General features: G+C 42.0%; 1 protein-coding gene across 1 annotated transcript in view; it reads right to left on the reverse strand.

The window, feature by feature from the left end:
* LOC311271351 (uncharacterized protein) overlaps positions 1 to 19,602 on the reverse strand; it is a 54,485-nt gene that overhangs the window by 1,463 nt on the left and 33,420 nt on the right. Inside the window, exons 34-46 of the mRNA XM_084376966.1 lie at positions 18,250 to 18,558; positions 17,024 to 17,320; positions 13,996 to 14,304; positions 13,508 to 13,822; positions 12,095 to 12,403; positions 10,882 to 11,178; positions 7,371 to 7,679; positions 6,973 to 7,287; positions 5,557 to 5,865; positions 4,316 to 4,624; positions 3,828 to 4,142; positions 465 to 773; positions 66 to 359 (exon numbers count right to left, since the gene is read on the reverse strand). Coding sequence (XP_084233092.1) covers positions 66 to 359; positions 465 to 773; positions 3,828 to 4,142; positions 4,316 to 4,624; positions 5,557 to 5,865; positions 6,973 to 7,287; positions 7,371 to 7,679; positions 10,882 to 11,178; positions 12,095 to 12,403; positions 13,508 to 13,822; positions 13,996 to 14,304; positions 17,024 to 17,320; positions 18,250 to 18,558 — 3,996 coding nt within the window. The remainder of the gene's footprint in view (positions 1 to 65; positions 360 to 464; positions 774 to 3,827; positions 4,143 to 4,315; positions 4,625 to 5,556; positions 5,866 to 6,972; positions 7,288 to 7,370; positions 7,680 to 10,881; positions 11,179 to 12,094; positions 12,404 to 13,507; positions 13,823 to 13,995; positions 14,305 to 17,023; positions 17,321 to 18,249; positions 18,559 to 19,602) is intronic.

Below are 19,602 nucleotides of genomic sequence, written 5' to 3' on the forward strand. Positions count from 1 at the left end.
ATCTTGCACAGTCAAATTTCCATCAATTATGTTCAAGGGGACAAACAAAGCACAAAATTATTGACCTGTGATGGAGAGTTCAGCTGCATTCCCTTGGGGATAATAGATGACTTGATTGGGCAATTTCTTCTGATATTCACAGTAGTATGACCCCTTTTGGCTGAAGTCCACTGAAGGGAAGACAAAGGTTGCAGCTTCGTGTTCAGAGTATTTTTCCATTTGAAAATTTCCTTCCATCTTTTTCAGGACAAATGTCCCACCCAGGTGTTCTGATACGACGGTGCAGGTAATTTCCACTTTGTCACCCAAATGTAAATCTGTAGACGGACTGAAAGTGATTTGGGGCTTATCTAGAGCACCTGAAACAGAGAGTAAGGTTTAGTAAGTTTGGTCATAAAAGCTGCCGCAGTTTTACCTGAGGTAAAGACTTCATTCACAGAGTCAGAATGAGCCAGGCCTCTTACCTAAACAGAAAACACCAACATCTTCACCATGCCCACAGTTATTTTCTCCAAGTCCATTGTGAGTACAGTCTGAGAGAGCAGACTCTTGGCCTGTACACTCCACATCATCCAGCCATATTGGACCACTGCCTCTACCGAAGTGGGCACTTGTAGGAGCAGAAACTGCATGACCGCAGCCAAGCTGTCTACATACCACATCGCCATTGGCCAAGTCCCAATCATCATCACACACAGTTCCCCACTGGCCCTTATAGAAGATCTCCACTCTACCAGAGCACTGACTTGAGCCGCTGGCTAACCGGACCAGTGCTGCATATGAAGACAGAAATGAAGTTAGTCCAAATCATCATCAGTTATGAATTAATTTTAAAGGAGACATATTATGCTAATTTTCAATCTCATTATAATTTTTTGGGGGGGTTATAACTAGAATAGGATTAAATGCTCTGATGCTCAAAAACATATCAGTTCTCTTATACTGTCCAGTGCAGCAACACTATCAGCCTCTCACTAAAATGCTCTGGTTTAGCTCCTGTCTATTTAAAGCCCACCCTCCTAAATACCCAGTCTGCTCTGATTGGTCAGCTCACACATGCTGGACCCAGCACCGCTAACAACTACAGGGCAGCTGTGCTAAATCATTTCGTGCGTGCCAAACTAGCCATGAGACATAAAATATGCAAATGTGTGGCATGGTGACTGTGATGTCACAAGGTCCCAGAAATAAAAGCGGCACCACTGACGAGGCGTTTCAAGAGCAGTGTTTTTTGTGGGAGAGAGTCACTTCTGTTCGTGCAGACTGACCTTTTTAACTTTCGAGATCTTTTACAGGCACAAGATGAACAATAATGATGTGGAATACGACTCAATGTGTCACTTATGTGAGCCAAATCAAATACTGAAGCAGAGAAATATTGTGAGAAATATTCTTATTCGCTTACTTGCTGAGCATTAGATTTAAAGGATGAGTACCGTTTTTTACAACCTGGACCTTATTTCCAGCAAAAGATATGGTCATTTACTCACCCAGATAACTTTGGTGTCATTCGGCGTCGTTCGGACGAAATTAGATCCAGTGTAGCGGCGATATATCCATATAATGGGAGTAACGGGGCATCGACACACAGCCTCTATATAACACATTATCTGCCACGAAACTAGTTCATTTCATCAATATTTTGTTACGATATGCTAGCGCTATTAGCCTCTGAGTCCGGGCTCGTCTATTGTCAACATCCGGGGTCTGTAGGTTGAGCTACTACCTCTGACCTGGAAGATGTCGTCTCTGAGCTGCGCGCGCACCCGCGGCAGCGCGGCTTGTTTACCTGTAGCTGCTACTGCTAGTTTGACCCCGGATGTTGATAACGGACGAGCCCGGACTCAGAGGCTAATAGCGCTAGCATATCGTAACAAAATATTAGTGAAATGAACTAGTTTCGTGGCAGATAATGTGTTATATAGAGGCTGTGTGTCGGTGCCCCGTTACTCGCATTATATGGATATATTGGCGCTACACTGGATCTAATTTCGTCCGAACGACGCCGAATGACACCAAAGTTATCTGGGTGAGTAAATGACCATATCTATTGCTGGAAATAAGGTCCAGGTTGTAAAAAACGGTACTTATCCTTTAAATACTGATATCATACTCTGAAAGATATCATTGCACCTTGATGAACAAATAACTGATGACTGTCACTGCCTACATCTCAAAGTGCATTGACGATGTCACAAACACCAAGACCATCACTGTTCAAGCCAATCAGAAACCATGGCTCACAGAGGAGGTCTACAGGCTCCTGAGGGTGAGAAACATTGGCTTCAGAGCTGGGAACAAGGAGGGCCTGAGAACAGCAAGGGCCAACCTGTCACATGGTGTCAGAGAGGCCAAGAGGCAGTACTCCAAGAAGATTGCTCACCGCTTCAGCGACAGCAGAGACACTCGGAGTCTGTGGCCAGGGATACAGACCATCACGGACTATAAACCACCACCACAGACCTCTGTCAGCTCCATCTCTCTGCTGAACAAGCTGAATGACTTCTTCGCTCGTTCTGAGACACACAACAGCACTCCTGCACAGAAGACCCCACCCCCTCCCGGCGACCAGGTGCTGACACTGTTCCCGGTCAACGTGAGGAGATCCCTCAGCAGGATCAATTCAGCAAAGCTCCGGGTCCAGACAACATCCCTGGTCGCGTGCTGAGAGACTGTGCGGAGGAACTCACAGATGTCTGCACAGACATCTTCAACACCTCACTGAGTCAGGCTGTTGTCCCCACGTGCCTCAAAGCTGCCACCATCATTCCAGTCCCGAAGAAGTCGACTCCCTCCTGCCTCACTGACTACCGTCCGGTCGCACTCAATCCCATCATCATCAAGTCTGCTCTTCCCCCTTCTTTGGACCCGTTCCAGTTTGCATATCGGTCAAATCGCTCGACCGATGATGCCATCTCAACTGCTCTCCACCCAGCCCTCACTCATCTGGAGACTAGGAACGCATACGTCAGAATGCCGACTGGTTGCACCGTCGTTGCCGGCAGCAACATCCCCAGCACCATCACTCTAAACACCGGGGCCCCCCAAGGATGTGTGTTGAGCCCCCTTCTCTTCACTCTGCTAACCCACGACTGCACCCTGTCACACAGCTCCAACCTCTTCATCAAGTTTGTGGACGACAAAACTGTGGTAGGTCTCATCAGCAATGATGATGAAACAAACTACAGGAGCAAGGTAAGCCGCCTGGCCATGTGGTGCAAGGACAACAATCTCTCTCTGAATGTGGAGAAGACAAAGGAGATTGTTGTGGACTTCAGGAGAGCCCACCCAGCACACTCCGCTGACCATCAATGGTGCTGCTGTGGAGAGGGTGAGCAGCACCAGGTTCCTGGGTGTGCACATCTCAGAAGACCTCTCTTGGACCAATAACACCGCATCACTGGTCAGTAAAGCCCAACAGCGCCTCTACTTCCTCCGGAAGCTGAGAAGAGCCCCAGCCCCCATCCTGTGCACGTTCTACAGAGGCACCATTGAGAGCATCCTAACCAGCTGCATCACTGTGTGGTACGGCATCTGCACCGTGTCCTGCCGCAAGAAACTACAGCGTGTAGAGAGAGCAGCTGAGAGGATTGTTGGTGTCTCTCTCCCCTATTATTTATTCTCCTTTCTTCTTTTTATTATTATTATATTAATGTTTACACCGTTGGCCTTAGAGAACACTGCAATTTCAACTCCTGTGTACTGTACATATGGTTTTGACAATAAAGCTTTGACTTTGATAAATACACTGATTCCCCACTCCACTGTTTTTAGTTGCTGTGTATAAACAGAATGCAATTGTGAAACAGATTTTTAAAAGGCTTTACCTGCACATTGGACACCAGCATCATGGTCATGCCCACACGTTGATATCTGGAAACCGTTGGCTGAGCATTGCTGAAAAAATGTCATGTTGCCAAAGCATGAATCGCTGGCCTCCACCACTGATCCATTGCCTTGGCCAAAATGGGCAGAGCCTGGAGCGTTCAATGCAATTCCGCATTCCAGCTGGTCACACACCACCTGAGCTTTACTCAGAGTCCAGTCTGTGTCACACACCGTTTGCCACACGTCCCCATGACGAACTTCTACCCTGCCAGAGCACTCATCCGTACTGTTGACCAACCGGACTTCCAAACTTCCTGTGAAATCAATTAAACTAAAATGATTATCTGGTATCAGAAGATTGAGAGTGGCTAAACAAGTTTGGTAAAACTAAGTGACAAAAGCTGAATAATACAAAAAATATGGATACTGCTAAATATCAACAAACAAGCTTGTTTAATCCATTGTAATTATTTGTAGATTTTCTTACCTGTGCAGACAACACCAGCAACGGAGGTGGTGTTGCAAGTTCTGTCTTTGAACGGTCTTTGTGGGCACTCAACCAGTGTCGACTCCAATCCATTGCATTCAATTTGATCAATCCAGGTGTGTCCTGTGCCGCTGCCATACTCAGCGATGGTGGTAATCTTATGATCCCTCCCACAGTCCAGCTGTCTGCACACCACCGTTGCATCCTTCATGTCCCAGGATTCACCGCACACAGTCCCCCACTGGCCTTTGTCGTAGTACTCAACTCTTCCAGCACAACGACTGTGCCCACCAGACAACCTCACATTACCTGAGAATGACAGTTCTTCTGTGAATGTATACGGTACATGCAATCTGATTTTGATGTTTGTTTATATATGTGTGCTTTTTGGGCCAAAATTGCCCCCCACATGATGTACTCTGGAGGTATTTGGTTTTGGTACAGACTGTCAATGTATGTAGTGTAATTTGATTGGTGCAATGGCTGTGTGGTTCCAGACCCGTCTTATTATCTATTTATTCTAGGGCTGCAAATCAATTAAAACATTTAATTACAATTAATCACATGATTGTCCATAGTTGACCTGCGATTACTCGCACGTTTTTTTATATGGTTTAAGTTAAGTTTTTAATGACCATTAACACAAATTCCTCTTAAAGTTGTAGTTTTTTGACAAACGATTAATGCACGCACGTTATAATCCTCGGCCCACCCAGTAGTTTGGGAAATCAGGAAGCAATACAGTGGTAAAATTGTGTATGGCAAGCATAAACAAACCTCCATGAGCAGAAATGGATAAGGAAAAGGGTCTTTTGAATGGTTCAATTAGTTATTCTGTGTTTTGAAACATTTGAAAGAGACATCTGATTAAAGGGAAACTCCACCAATTTTACACATTTAACTATGTTTGCAGGTCTTGGGGAGAACTACTACATGTGTGGAGAAAAGTAGCATGAAGCCTTTTGTGGCTGCACAGGAAGCTGCGTGTAATCTGGTAAATTGCAGCAATTGATGTTAGTCAGTGGCTGAGTTGCATTGTGGGTAATGTAGGCGTCAGGTTTTTAAAAACAAGAAGAATGCGTGAAATAAAAAAGGCAATATCTCTGGTTCTGCTGTATCGATTTTGATCATTTGTTTTGAAAATAAAACAAGGTCTGTGGATTATTTTGAGTAGCTAGGTCATGATTTCTGGAGAGACACCAACAACGATTTTTAACGACAGACAGTACGGCATGTGTTACCTGAGCATACAACACCAGCATCTTCACCATGCCCGCAGTTATTTTCTCCGAATCTGTTGTGATTACAGTGAGAGAGAGCAGACTCTTGGCCTGTACACACCACATTATCCAGCCATATTGGACCACTGCCACTACCAAAGTGGGCACTTGAAGGAGCAGAAACTGGATCACCGCAGCCAAGCTGTCTACAAACCACAGCGCCATTGGCCAATTCCCAATCATCATCACACACAGTTCCCCACTGGCCTTTATAGAAGATCTCCACTCTACCAGAGCACTGACTTGAGCCGCTGGCCAACCGGAGCTGTGCTGCATATGAAGACAGAAATGAAGTTAGTCCAAAGGAAAGGACAATCCTTGAAACATGCTTTTATATACAATTATGAAAGTGTATTTGGATTATTGAATTGCATTCATGTGTATTGACATAGATAGATTTTCATTTTAAAACAATGTAAAGACATTTCATATTATATATTGAAAACACTGCTGTTCTCATCATCATTATCATCAGAAGTTACTTTTAAAGGAGACATATTATGCTAATTTTCAATCTCATCATTTTATTTTGGGTTACCACGAGAACAGGTTGACATGTTTTAATGCTAAAAAGAAACACATCAGTTCTCTCATGCTGTCCAGTGCTGCAGCACTTTATCCCCCTCTCGCAGTGTTTTCTGTGGGAGAGAGGAGCTTCTGTTGGTGCAGACTTTGAACTTTTTAACTTTTAAGATCTTTTGCATGGACAAGAACCTATATAAAACACTGAAGGAAGGAAAAAAAACAAAAAAGCATAATAGGCCTCCATTAATAGCAAAACTTTAATGATGTGGAATACGAATCAATGTGTCACTTATGTAGGACAAATAAAATATCAAAGCAATGGTTTCACGTGTGACAAATATTGTAATTCGCTTTCCTGCTGAGCGTTACATTTAAAGATTGATACCATATTATGTAAGATATCACTAGAGCTAGTGGCCAGACAGCTTAGCTCAGCATGTTAGACTGGAAACATGGAAACAGTTAGCTTGTCTCTGTCCAAAAGGAACAAAACCCACTGACCAGAACCTCTTAAGGTCACTAATTAGCTCTTTACATCTGATTTATGATTCATTTAGGGTAGCTGTTTCACTATTTTTCCAGTCTTGATGCTAAGCTAACTAGCGGCTCGCTCCATTTCACAACTCTTAAAGGCAAAGCAAATCAGTGTATTTTCTAAAATATCAAACTATTGAACATCAAACATTCAACTATAGGAACAAGAATAAAACCACAGTTTTGACTGGAGGGGGACTTTAAGTATGATGTTGCAACTGGATGAACAAATAAATACACTGATTTCCCACTCCACTGCTTTTAGTTGCTGTGTATAAACAGAATGCAATTGTGAAACAGATGTTTAAAAGGCTTTACCTGCACATTGGACACCAGCATCATGGTCATGCCCACACCTTGAGCTTTGGAAACCGTTGGCTGAGCATTGCTGAAGAAATGTCATGTTGCCAAAGCATGAATCGCTGGCCTCCACCACTGATCCACTGCCTTGGCCAAAATGGGCAGCGCCTGGAGCGTTCAACGCAATTCCACATTCCAGCTGGTCACACACCACCTGAGCTTTACTCAGAGTCCAGTCTGTGTCACACACCGTTTGCCACATGTCACCATGACGGACCTCTACCCTGCCAGAGCACTCATCCCTACTGTTGACCAACCGGACTTCCAAACTTCCTGTGAAATAAAGTAAACTAAAATGATTATATGGTATCAGAAGATTGAGAGTGGCCATTGTAATTATTTGTAGATTTTCTTACCTGTGCAGACAACACCCGCAACGGAGGTGGTGCTGCAAGTTCTGTCTCTGAACGGTCTTTGTGGGCACTCAGCCAGTGTCGACTCCAATCCATTGCATTCAATTTGATCAATCCAGGTCTGTCCTGTGCCGCTGCCATACTCAGCGATGGTGGTAATCTTATGACCCCTCCCACAGTCCAGCTGTCTGCACACCACCGTTGCATCGTTCATATCCCAGGATTCACCGCACACAGTCCCCCACTGGCCTTGGTTGTGGTACTCAACTCTTCCAGCACAACGACTGTGCCCACCAGACAACCTCACATTACCTGAGAATGACAGTTCTTCTGTGAATTTATACGATACATGCAGTCTTATTTAGATCTTATTTATTCATTCTAGGCTGTTAATTGATTAACATATTTAATCACAATTAATCGTATGATTGTCCATAGTTAACTTGCGATTCATTGCACATTTTTTATATGGTCTTCAAGTACCTTAAAAGAATATTTTTCAAGGTTTTAATAACGCGTTAACGCAAGTTCTGTCAACAAGAACAGTTATTTGCATTTTCTGTTGGTTTGAACTGAGTTACCACCGGAGTACATGGAGTCTCAAATACCACTTGCTGGCCAAGCACACAGCTGATGCAGAGAGCCCTCCTCCCCCTCGCCAAAGGAAGACCACACTGGAAAATTTGCAACAGAGACGCCTGGACAGCTCTACATGAGACAAACTTTACAGCGATCGCTAAATGGGTGGCTCAGCTTGCAGGCCGACTAACATTGTTTAGTTTTTCTGTACAAATGTAAAATTGGACACTACATTGTGTTAGTATTACTAAGGAATGTTACATTCAGGTCAATGCCCATCTGTTGTTGCTTGTTGGGCTTGAGTTTGCCATGTTATGCTTTCAGCATATTATTTGAGTATGCAGTACCATTGAGGTTTTTCAGGAGAGTATTCTGGACAGTATTTGTCATTGTTTTGAATTGTAGCAAAAATAATAAACATACATTTGCATAAAGCAAGCATATTTGTCCAGTCCCATGTTGATAAGAGTATTAAAAACTTGAAAAATATCCCTTTGAGGTACATTTAGAACAGATAAAAAATGTGATTCATTTGCAATTAATGGCAAGTTAACTATGGACAATCATGTGATTAATTGCGATTAAACTGACAGCTCTAGTTCAGATATGTTCACAAGTCATTTTTTGGAAGTCCAAGTCGAGTCTCAAGTCTTTGAGCTCGAGTCCAAGTCAAGTCTCAAGTCTCTGGCCATGTGATCTGTCCCTAACACTGTATTGTTAAATCTTATGAATTCAAAGCATGTCCTGTAGCTAGCATCCGAACAGTACAGTATCAAAATCAGTTGTAGGATAACTTTATGGGGCCTACTGCAATGCAATCTGAAGAAACACAAATTAAGAACTCTGTTTCAATTTCATAACTGTATTTTTCAACATTTTGGTATCTGCACCAAAGGATACATGATGTTTGTCTGTGTTACTAACTGGCTGTACAGCCCAACCTCTGTCCCTCTCCAATAGTTACTTTTTTAGCATTGGGGAATTCTGTGAACTTGTACATGGACATTGGAAATTATTTTGCTTGCAACTTATAAAATCTGCATGATAAAACTGACATATGTGTAGTGTTCTAGGCGGGAAATAGCTCTAAACTAACACTGCAACGTTTCTATCGTTCTATTTTCTGAAATAAAATGTGAACTTGTGGCAGGAAAAATATCATGTATGCTTTAATGGAGCTAGCTTAATTTTGGTTACATCCAGAACTTACATTGGGTCTCCATCTTAGGGCATCATAAAGTCTAATCTTCTGCTACTTAACACATCCCTCTAGCCCTCGATCTGGTGAAATATTAACCTAAGTCTGTCACATCATATGGCCAACTGTAAAGATGCAATCTGCCTGTTCCCAGCATTAGCACAACACTTTGCGATGGTTACCTTGTTACCTGTGACGATATATGCTAAGTTTAACGTCTCTTTCACATTAGCAAGTGGCTGACCTGTCTGGGTGTATTTTGAGATGTCTGATGAAATTCAACGTTGTTGAATCAGCATCATTTATCCTGGTGCCACACACCTTGCATGTAGATGTTCGCTTATTTCCACTGTGCACAAAGTTATTGTAACCAAAAGTAATGATAAACGGCACAACTCCAGGAGGACTTGTTGTCGCCATGGTCAATGCATTTTTGATCTGTGAGTGCGCGCACATAGCGCATGCATTACGTTGCATATTATGGCAAAGGGGACATGCAGCTCGTCATACATTTCCCCAATATATGCACCAATAAAATGAAATAGAAACACAAGAATAAATTTAGATTAAAAAAAAAGCAATAACTGCATGAAATACAGGTTGTTCACGAGTCTTAAAGTCTTTTGAGATGGGGTCGCAAGTCAAGTCTGTAGTCACTGTTTGTGCGACTTAAGTGCGACTCGAGTCCCCATCTCTGCTCTAGTTTCAAGATACCGTAAATTACCAAATAATAGCCGGGGCATTTATTTGGGACCAGGGGGCAATTTGGGACAGGCGTTTAATTCCTTCTGGGCAGTAGTTGTACGTCTTCTGCAAGTGAAGTTGTTGCAGCGGAGCAAACGATTTAGCAAACCAGCACTCGCAGCAAACTCCTCATCTCTGCTGTCACTCACGGTGGCATACATTTTTTTCGCAATCGCCCTGATCATTTTGCGGGACACTCTCTTGTGGCGTGACCGTTTGCCGATAACCAATTCCCTCATGTTTATCTCAAGCTCCTCACTAGCCATCTTCCTTCCTCCATCAGGTAGCCTGTCCCTTTTGCTGTCCTCCACGGACAGACGCTGAAGCTCAGTTTTATTTTTTCGGCAATCTCTCACTCTCTTGGGGTCGACAGAGAAACGGCTGCTTCTCCTGAGTTTTCCTCTGCATATTTTCAACAGAAATTTTGAGCTGTACTTTTTTATTTTTTTGCTGCACCAGAGCCATGGTGATCATCAATGTGATATTGACTGACATAAAGCAAGCACAATACGTGAATAAGGCGAAGAAGAAAAACGTGCAGTGTCAGTGGTCACGTATTCTTCCTTGATTTAAAAAAAAAAATGAATTAGACTCGGTATTTATTTGGAACCGGCGGTTATTAATCAAAATATACACCCGCACCCAGCGTTTAAAGGGGACCCCGCAGTTAATTGAAACCCGGCTATTATTTGGCAATTTACGGTATACAAACAAGCCAGAGCATTTTTCCACTATACCAGAATGATAATGGTTTCAGGCCTGATTGGATCTGACTGAGAACCCGAAGACACTGCGGTAGAGACTTGTCAATCACAAGGAAGCCACTCCCTGAAGCATACCCTGCTTTATTGTCCATTTTATTCTAATCATTTGACAATAATTTACAAAATGACAATACTTGATGATGTGCACAAGAGCTATTTTGCCATGTAGTTCTATCTCTTTTCACAATAAGTGAAGGAATTCAAATTTCAATTCATCACCAAGTCTTACCTGAACATTCGACAGCTGCCTCTTCAATACGATCGTGGCTGGTCCGGACATATTCTGTCAGTGTGCACTGTGAGAGAGAGCTCTCTCTGCCGCTACAACTGACCTTATACCCTCTCTGAGGCACGCCTTGACCATATGATCCGTTGAACTTGACAGGATCTCCACAGTTCATCTCTCTGCACACCACTGTAGCTTCATTCATTCCCCACTTCACGTTAAATGCTGGTGACCAGTGGTCACTGTGGAAGAACTCCACCCTGCCTGAGCACTGGCCAGTCCCATTAATGAGTCTAATGGCTGCAAAGAAAATGAGAGAGAAAGAGCAACTAGTTAGTCTGTGTTTTAAAACGTTTGAAAGAAACATCTGATTAAAGGGAAACTCCACCAATTTTACACATTTAACTATGTTCGCAGGTCTTGGGGAGAACTACTACATGTGTGGAGAAAAGTAGCATGAAGCCTTTTGTGGCTGCAGAGGAAGCTGCGTGTAATCTCATAAATTGACGCCAGTGATGTTAGTCAGTGGCTAAGTTGCATTGTGGGTAAAGTAGGTACCATGTTTTTAAATAGAAGAAGGAGACATGAAATGAAATAGACCAGCTGACTGCTTTTCAAAACCTTGTGCCTACATTACCCAGAATGCATCTCAGTCAATGGTACTTCACAAGACCTAAAAACACACAATAATGTGTAAAATTAGTGGAGTTAGCCTTTAATTCAAATCGTATGTGATATCCTGATTCATATAATGTAGTGGAAGTAACTGTGATATAACAGTTTCATTCTTGAACTACTCAGCAAAATAATTCATCCGTGGTACTCTGGGCAACAGATCAATGTAATGTAAATTTTCCCCCATTGGCCACCCTGGGAGATCTCCACCCTGCCAGAGCAGCAGTTAGTCCCATTGTACAATCTGACTGAGGCTAGAAAGGAAGCAGTTAGGGTCAGGGTTAACTATTGTATCTAAAATGTTGGAGAAGAATGTTGTTAGTTCAGCAGTGACATGCAGTATTTCCCTATGCTTTTCAGGATGATAGGTTTTGTGGAAAGGAGAACAGATAGCACTGCTTCTGAATCTGTGATATGACACCAAGAACAACCACAACAAGAGGTATGATGATTGTGAGAGGCTGCAGGAGGATTTTCTAGCATGGTAGAGATTTCAAAATAAAAGCAAATTGTTAACATCGTACATTATTGCATGTGTTACCTGAGCATACAACACCAGCATCTTCACCATGCCCACAGTTGTTTTCTCCGAATCCGTTGTGATTACAGTCTGAGAGAGCAGACTCTTGGCCTGTACACGCCACATCATCCAGCCATATTGGACCACTGCCACTACCAAAGTGGGCACTTGTAGGAGCAGAAACTGCAAGACCACAGCCAAGCTGTCTACAAACCACATCGCCATTGGCCAATTTCCAATCATCATCACACACAGTTCCCCACTGGCCTTTATAGAAGATCTCCACTCTACCAGAGCACTGACTTGAGCCGCTGGCCAACCGGAGCTGTGCTGCATATGAAGACAGAAATGAAGTTAGTCCAATGCAAAGGACAATCCTTGAAACATGCTTTTATGTACAATTATGAAAGTGTATTTGGATTATTGAATTGCATTCATGTGTACTGATACAGATAGATTTTCATTTTAAAACAATGTAAAGACATTTCATATTATATTTTGAAAACACTGCTGTTCCCATCGTCATCATTAAAAGTTACTTCTAAAGGAAACATATTGTGCTAATTTTCAATCTCATCATTTTATTTTGGGTTACCACGAGAACAGGTTGACATGTTTTAATGCTAAAAAGAAACACATCAGTTCTCTCATACTGTCCAGTGCTGCAGCACTGTATCCCCCTCTCGCAGTGTTTTCTGTGGGAGAGAGGAGCTTCTGTTCCTGCAGACTTTGACCTTTTTAACTTTTAAGATCTTTTGCATGGACAAAAACCTATATAAAACACTGAAGGAAGGAAAAAAAACAAAAAAGCATAATAGGCCTCCATTAATAGCAAAACTTTAATTATGTGGAATACGAATCAATGTGTCACTTATGTAGGACAAATAAAATATCAAAGCAATGGTTTCACGTCTGACAAATATTGTAATTTGCTTTCCTGCTGAGCGTTTCATTTAAAGATTGATACCATATTATGTAAGATATCACTAGAGCTACTGGCCAGGCAGCTTAGCTCAGCATGTTAGACTGGAAACATGGAAACAGTTAGCTTGTCTCTGTCCAAAAGGAACAAAACCCACTGACCAGAACCTCTTAAGGTCACTAATTAGCTCTTTATATCTGATTAATGATTCATTTAGGGTAGCTGTTTCACTATTTTTCCAGTCTTTATGCTAAGCTAACTAGCTGCTCGCTCCATTTCACAACTCTTAAAGGCAAAGCAAATCAGTGTATTTTCTAAAATATCAAACTATTGAACATCAAACATTCAACTATAGGAACAAGAATAAAACCACAGTTTTGACTGGAGGGGGACTTTAAGTATGATGTTGCAACTGGATGAACAAATAAATACACTGATTTCCCACTCCACTGTTTTTAGTTGCTGTGTATAAACAGAATGCAATTGTGAAACAGATGTTTAAAAGGCTTTACCTGCACATTGGACACCAGCATCATGGTCATGCCCACACCTTGAGCTTTGGAAACCGTTGGCTGAGCATTGCTGAAGAAATGTCATGTTGCCAAAGCATGAATCGCTGGCCTCCACCACTGATCCACTGCCTTGGCCAAAATGGGCAGCGCCTGGAGCGTTCAACGCAATTCCACATTCCAGCTGGTCACACACCACCTGAGCTTTACTCAGAGTCCAGTCTGTGTCACACACCGTTTGCCACACGTCACCATGACGGACCTCTACCCTGCCAGAGCACTCATCCCTACTGTTGACCAACCGGACTTCCAAACTTCCTGTGAAATAAAGTAAACTAAAATGATTATATGGTATCAGAAGATTGAGAGTGGCTAAACAAGTTTGGTAAAACTAAGTGAAAAAAGCTGAAAAATACAAAAAATATGGATACTGCTAAGCATCAACAAACAAGATTGTTTAATCCATTGTAATTATTTGTAGATTTTCTTACCTGTGCAGACAACACCAGCAACGGAGGTGGTGCTGCAAGTTCTGTCTCTGAACGGTCTTTGTGGGCACTCAGCCAGTGTCGACTCCATTCCATTGCATTCAATTTGATCAATCCAGGTCTGTCCTGTGCCGCTGCCATACTCAGCGATGGTGGTAATCTTATGACCCCTCCCACAGTCCAGCTGTCTGCACACCACCGTTGCATCGTTCATATCCCAGAATTCACCGCACACAGTCCCCCACTGGCCGTTGTTGTGGTACTCAACTCTTCCAGCACAACGACTGTGCCCACCAGACAACCTCACATTACCTGAGAATGACAGTTCTGCTGTGAATTTATACGATACATGCAGTCTTATTTTGATCTTATTTATTCATTCTAGGGCTGTAAATTGATTAACATATTTAATCACAATTAATCGCATGATTGTCCATAGTTAACTTGCGATTTATCGCACATTTTTTATATGGTCTTCCAGCACCTTAAAAGGATATTTTTCAAGTTTTTAATAGAGCGTTAATGCAAATTCCTCTAAATGTCGTACATTTTTTTGAAGCGCGATTAAAGAACACGCGTTATAACCATCGGCCCACCCCATAGTTTGGGAAATCAGGGAGATACAGTGGTAACATTGTGGATGCCAAGCAGACACGAACCTCCGTGAGCAGAAATGGATAAAGAAAAGGGTCTTTTGAATGACAAGTTCAGCTTCAAAGCCCTGCCAGATGGTTCTGTCAACAAGAACAAAGTTATTTGCATTTTCTGTCGATGTGAACTGAGTTACCACCGGAGTACACGGAGTCTCAAATACCACTTGCTGGCCAAGCACACAGCTGATGCAAAGAGCCCTCCTCCCCCTCGCCAAAGGACGACCTCGCTGGAAAATTTGCAACAGAGACGCCTGGACAGCTCTACATGAGACAAACTTTTAACAGCGATCGCTAAATGGGTGGCTCAGCTTGCAGGCCGACTAACATTGTTTAGTTTTTCTGTACAAGTGTAAAATTGGACACTACATTGTGTTAGTATTACTAAGGAATGTTACATTCAGGTCAATGCCCATCTGTTGTTGCTTGTTGGGCTTGAGTTTGCCATGTTATGCTTTCAGCATATCATTTGAGTATGCAGTACCATTGAGGTTTTTCAGGAGAGTATTCTGGACAGTATTTGTCACTGTTTTGAATTGTAGCAAAAATAATAAACATACATTTGCATAAAGCAAGCATATTTGTCCAGTCCCATGTTGATAAGAGTATTAAAAACTTGAAAAATATCCCTTTGAGGTACATTTAGAACAGATAAAAAATGTGATTCATTTGCAATTAATGGCAAGTTAACTATGGACAATCATGTGATTAAAGGCAATTAAACTGACAGCTCTAGTTCAGAGATGTTCACAAGTCATTTTTTGGAAGTCCAAGTCGAGTCTCAAGTCTTTGAGCTCGAGTCCAAGTCAAGTCTCAAGTCTCTGGCCATGTGATCTGTCCCTAACACTGTATTGTTAAATCTTATGAATTCAAAGCATGTCCTGTAGCTAGCATCCGAACAGTACAGTATCAAAATCAGTTGTAGGATAACTTTATGGGGTCTACTGCAATGTAATCTGAAGAAACACAAATTAAGAACTCTGTTTCAATTTCATAACTGTATTTTTCAACATTTTGGTATCTGCACCAAAGGATACATGATGTTTGTCTGTGTTACTAACTGACTGTACAGCCCAACCTCTGTCCCTCTCCAACAATTACTTTTTTAGCATTGGTGAATTATGTGAACCTGTAGATAGACATTGGAAATTATTTTGCTTGCCACTTATGAAATCTGCAAGAAAAAACTGACATATGTGTAGTGTTCTGGGGGGGAAATAGCTCTAAACTAATTCTGCAACGTTTCTATCATTCTATTTTCTGAAATAAAATGTGGGCAGCCAAGAGTGGATGTGAACTCGTGGCAGGAAAAATATCACGTATGCTTCAATGGAGCTAGCTTGATTTTGTTTACATCCAGAACTTACATTGGGTCTCCAACTTAGGGCATCGTATAGTCTAATCTTCTGCTACTTAACACGTCCCTCGGATCTGGTGAAATATTAACCTAAGTCTGTCACATCATATGGCCAACTGTAAATATGCAATCTGCCTGTTCCCAGCATTAGCACAACACTTTGTGATGGTTAGCTTGTTACCTGTATATGCTAAGTTTAACGTCTTTTTCACTTTAGCAAGGGGCTGACCTGTCTGGGTGCGTTTTGAGATGACTGATGAAATTCGACGTTGTTGAATCAGCATCATTTATCCTGGTGCCACACACCTTGCATGTAGCTGTTCGCTTATTTCCACTGTGCACGGACTAACCAAAAGTAATGATAAACGGCACAACTCCGGGAGGACTTGTTGTCACCATGGTCAATGCATTTTTTGATCTGTGAGTGCGTGCACATAGCACATGCGTTACGTTACACATTACGGCAAAGGGGACATGCAGCTCATCATACGTTTCCCCAATGTTTATGCACGCATAAAATGAAATAGAAGTACAAGAATACATTTAGATTAAAAAAGCAATAATTGCATGAAATACAGGTTGTTCACGAGTCTCGAAGATCGAGTCCCAGTAAAGTCTTAAGTCTTTTGAGGTGGAGTCGCAAGTCAAGTCGGAAGTCACTGTTTGTGCGACTTGAGTGCGACTTGATTCCAAGTCTCAGACTTGAGTCCCTATCTCTGCTCTAGTTTCAAGATATACAAACAAGCCACAGCATTTCTCCACTATACCAGAATGATAATGGTTCCAGGCCTGATTGGATCTGAATGGGAACCCGAGGACACACTGCGGTAGAGACTTGTCAATCACAAGGAAGCCACTCCCTGAAGCATACCCTGCTTTATTGTCCATTTTATTCTAATCATTTGACCATAATTTACAAAATGACAATACATGAGATGTGCACAAGAGCTGTTTTACCATGTAGTTCTATCTCTTTTCACAATAAGTGAAGGAATTCAAATTTCAATTCATCACCAAGTCTTACCTGAACATTCGACAGCTGCCTCTTCAATGCGATCGTGGCTGGTCCGGACATATTCTGTCAGTGTGCACTGTGAGAGAGAGCTCTCTCTGCCGCTACAACTGACCTTATACCCTCTCTGAGGCACGCCTTGACCATATGATCCGTTGAACTTGACAGGATCTCCACAGTTCATCTCTCTGCACACCACTGTAGCTTCATTCATTCCCCACTTCATGTTAAATGCTGGTGACCAGTGGTCACCGTGGAAGAACTCCACCCTGCCTGAGCACTGGCCAGTCCCATTAATGAGTCTAATGGCTGCAAAGAAAATGAGAGAGAAAGAGCAATTAGTTAGTCTGTGTTTTAAAACATTTGAAAGAAACATCTGATTAAAGGGAAACTCCACCAATTTTACACATTTAACTCTGTTTGCAGGTCTTGGGGAGAACTACTACATGTGTGGAGAAAAGCAGCATGAAGCCTTTTGTGGCTGCAGAGGAAGCTGCGTGTAATCTCATAAATTGACGCCAGTGATGTTAGTCAGTGGCTAAGTTGCATTGTGGGTAAAGTAGTTACCAGGTTTTTAAATAGAAGAAGAAGACGTGAAATGAAATAGACCAGCTGACTGCTTTTCAAAGCCTTGTGCCTACATTACCCAGAATGCATCTCAGTCACTGACACTTATGCAGTGGCACGCCACAAGAACTAAAAACACACAACAATGTGTAAAATTAGTGGAGTTAGCCTTTAATTCAAATCGTATGTGATATCCTGATTCATATAATGTAATGGAAATAACTGTGATATAACAGTTTCATTCTTGAACTAATCAGCAAAATATTCATCCGTGGTATTATGGGCAACAGATCAATGTAATGTAAATTTTCCCCCATTGGCCACCCTGGGAGACCTCCACCCTGCCAGAGCAGCAGTTAGTCCCATTGTACAATCTGACTGAGGCTAGAAAGGAAGCAGTTAGGGTCAGGGTTAACTATTGTATCTAAAATGTTGGAGAAGAATGTTGTTAGTTCAGCAGTGACATGCAGTATTTCCCTATGCTTTTCAGGATGATAGGTTTTGTGGAAAGGAGAACAGATAGCACTGCTTCTGAATCTGTGATATGACACCAAGAACAACCACAACAAGAGGTATGATGATTGTGAGAGGCTGCAGGAGGATTTTCTAACATGGTAGAGATTTCAAAATAAACGCAAATTGTTAACATCGTACATTATTGCATGTGTTACCTGAGCATACAACACCAGCATCTTCACCATGCCCACAGTTGTTTTCTCCGAATCCGTTGTGAGTACAGTGTGAGAGAGCAGACTCTTGGCCTGTACACTTCACATTATCCAGCCATATTGGACCACTGCCACTACCAAAGTGGGCACTTGTAGGAGCAGAAACTGGATCACCGCAGCCAAGCTGTCTACAAACCACATCGCCATTGGCCAATTCCCATTCATCATCACACACAGTTCCCCACTGGCCTTTATAGAAGATCTCCACTCTACCAGAGCACTGACTTGAGCCGCTGGCCAACCGGAGCCGTGCTGCATATGGAGACAGAAATGAAGTTAGTCCAAAGGAAAGGACAATCCTTGAAACATGCTTTTATATACACTTATGAAAGTGTATTTGGATTATTGAATTGCATTCATGTGTATTGATACAGATAGATTTTAATTTTAAAACAATGTAAAGACATTTCATATTATATGTTGAAAACACTACTGTTCCCATCATCATCATCAGAAGTTACTTGTAAAGGAGACATATTATGCTAATTTTCAATCTCATCATTTTATTTTGGGTTACTACGAAAACAGGTTGACATGTTTTAATGCTAAAAAGAAACATCAGTTCTCTCATGCTGTCCAGCGCTGCAGCACTGTATCCCCCTCTCGCAGTGTTTTCTGTGGGAGAGAGGAGCTTCTGTTCCTGCAGACTTTGACCTTTTTAACTTTTAAGATCTTTTGCATGGACAAGAACCTATATAAAACACTGAAGGAAGGAAAAAAAACAAAAAAGCATAATAGGCCTCCATTAACAGCAAAACTTTAATGATGTGGAATACGAATCAATGTGTCACTTATGTAGGACAAATAAAATATCAAAGCAATGGTTTCACGTGTGACAAATATTGTAATTCGCTTTCCTGCTGAGCGTTTCATTTAAAGATTGATACCATATTATGTAAGATATCACTAGAGCTACTGGCCAGGCAGCTTAGCTCAGCATGTTAGACTGGAAACATGGAAACAGTTAGCTTGTCTCTGTCCAAAAGGAACAAAACCCACTGGCCAGAACCTCTTAAGGTCACTAATTAGCTCTTTATATCTGATTTATGATTCATTTAGGGTAGCTGTTTCACTATTTTTCCAGTCTTGATGCTAAGCTAACTAGCTGCTTGCTCCATTTCACAACTCTTAAAGGCAAAGCAAATCAGTGTATTTTCTAAAATATCAAACTATTGAACATCAAACATTCAACTAAAGGAACAAGAATAAAACCACAGTTTTGACTGAAGGGGGACTTTAAACATGACGTTGCAACTGGATGAACAAATAAATACACTGATTTCCCACTCCACTGTT

The sequence above is a fragment of the Pagrus pagrus genome (genome assembly GCF_965226575.1).
Source record: "Pagrus pagrus genome assembly, chromosome: 16".
Lineage (NCBI taxonomy): Eukaryota > Metazoa > Chordata > Actinopteri > Spariformes > Sparidae > Pagrus > Pagrus pagrus.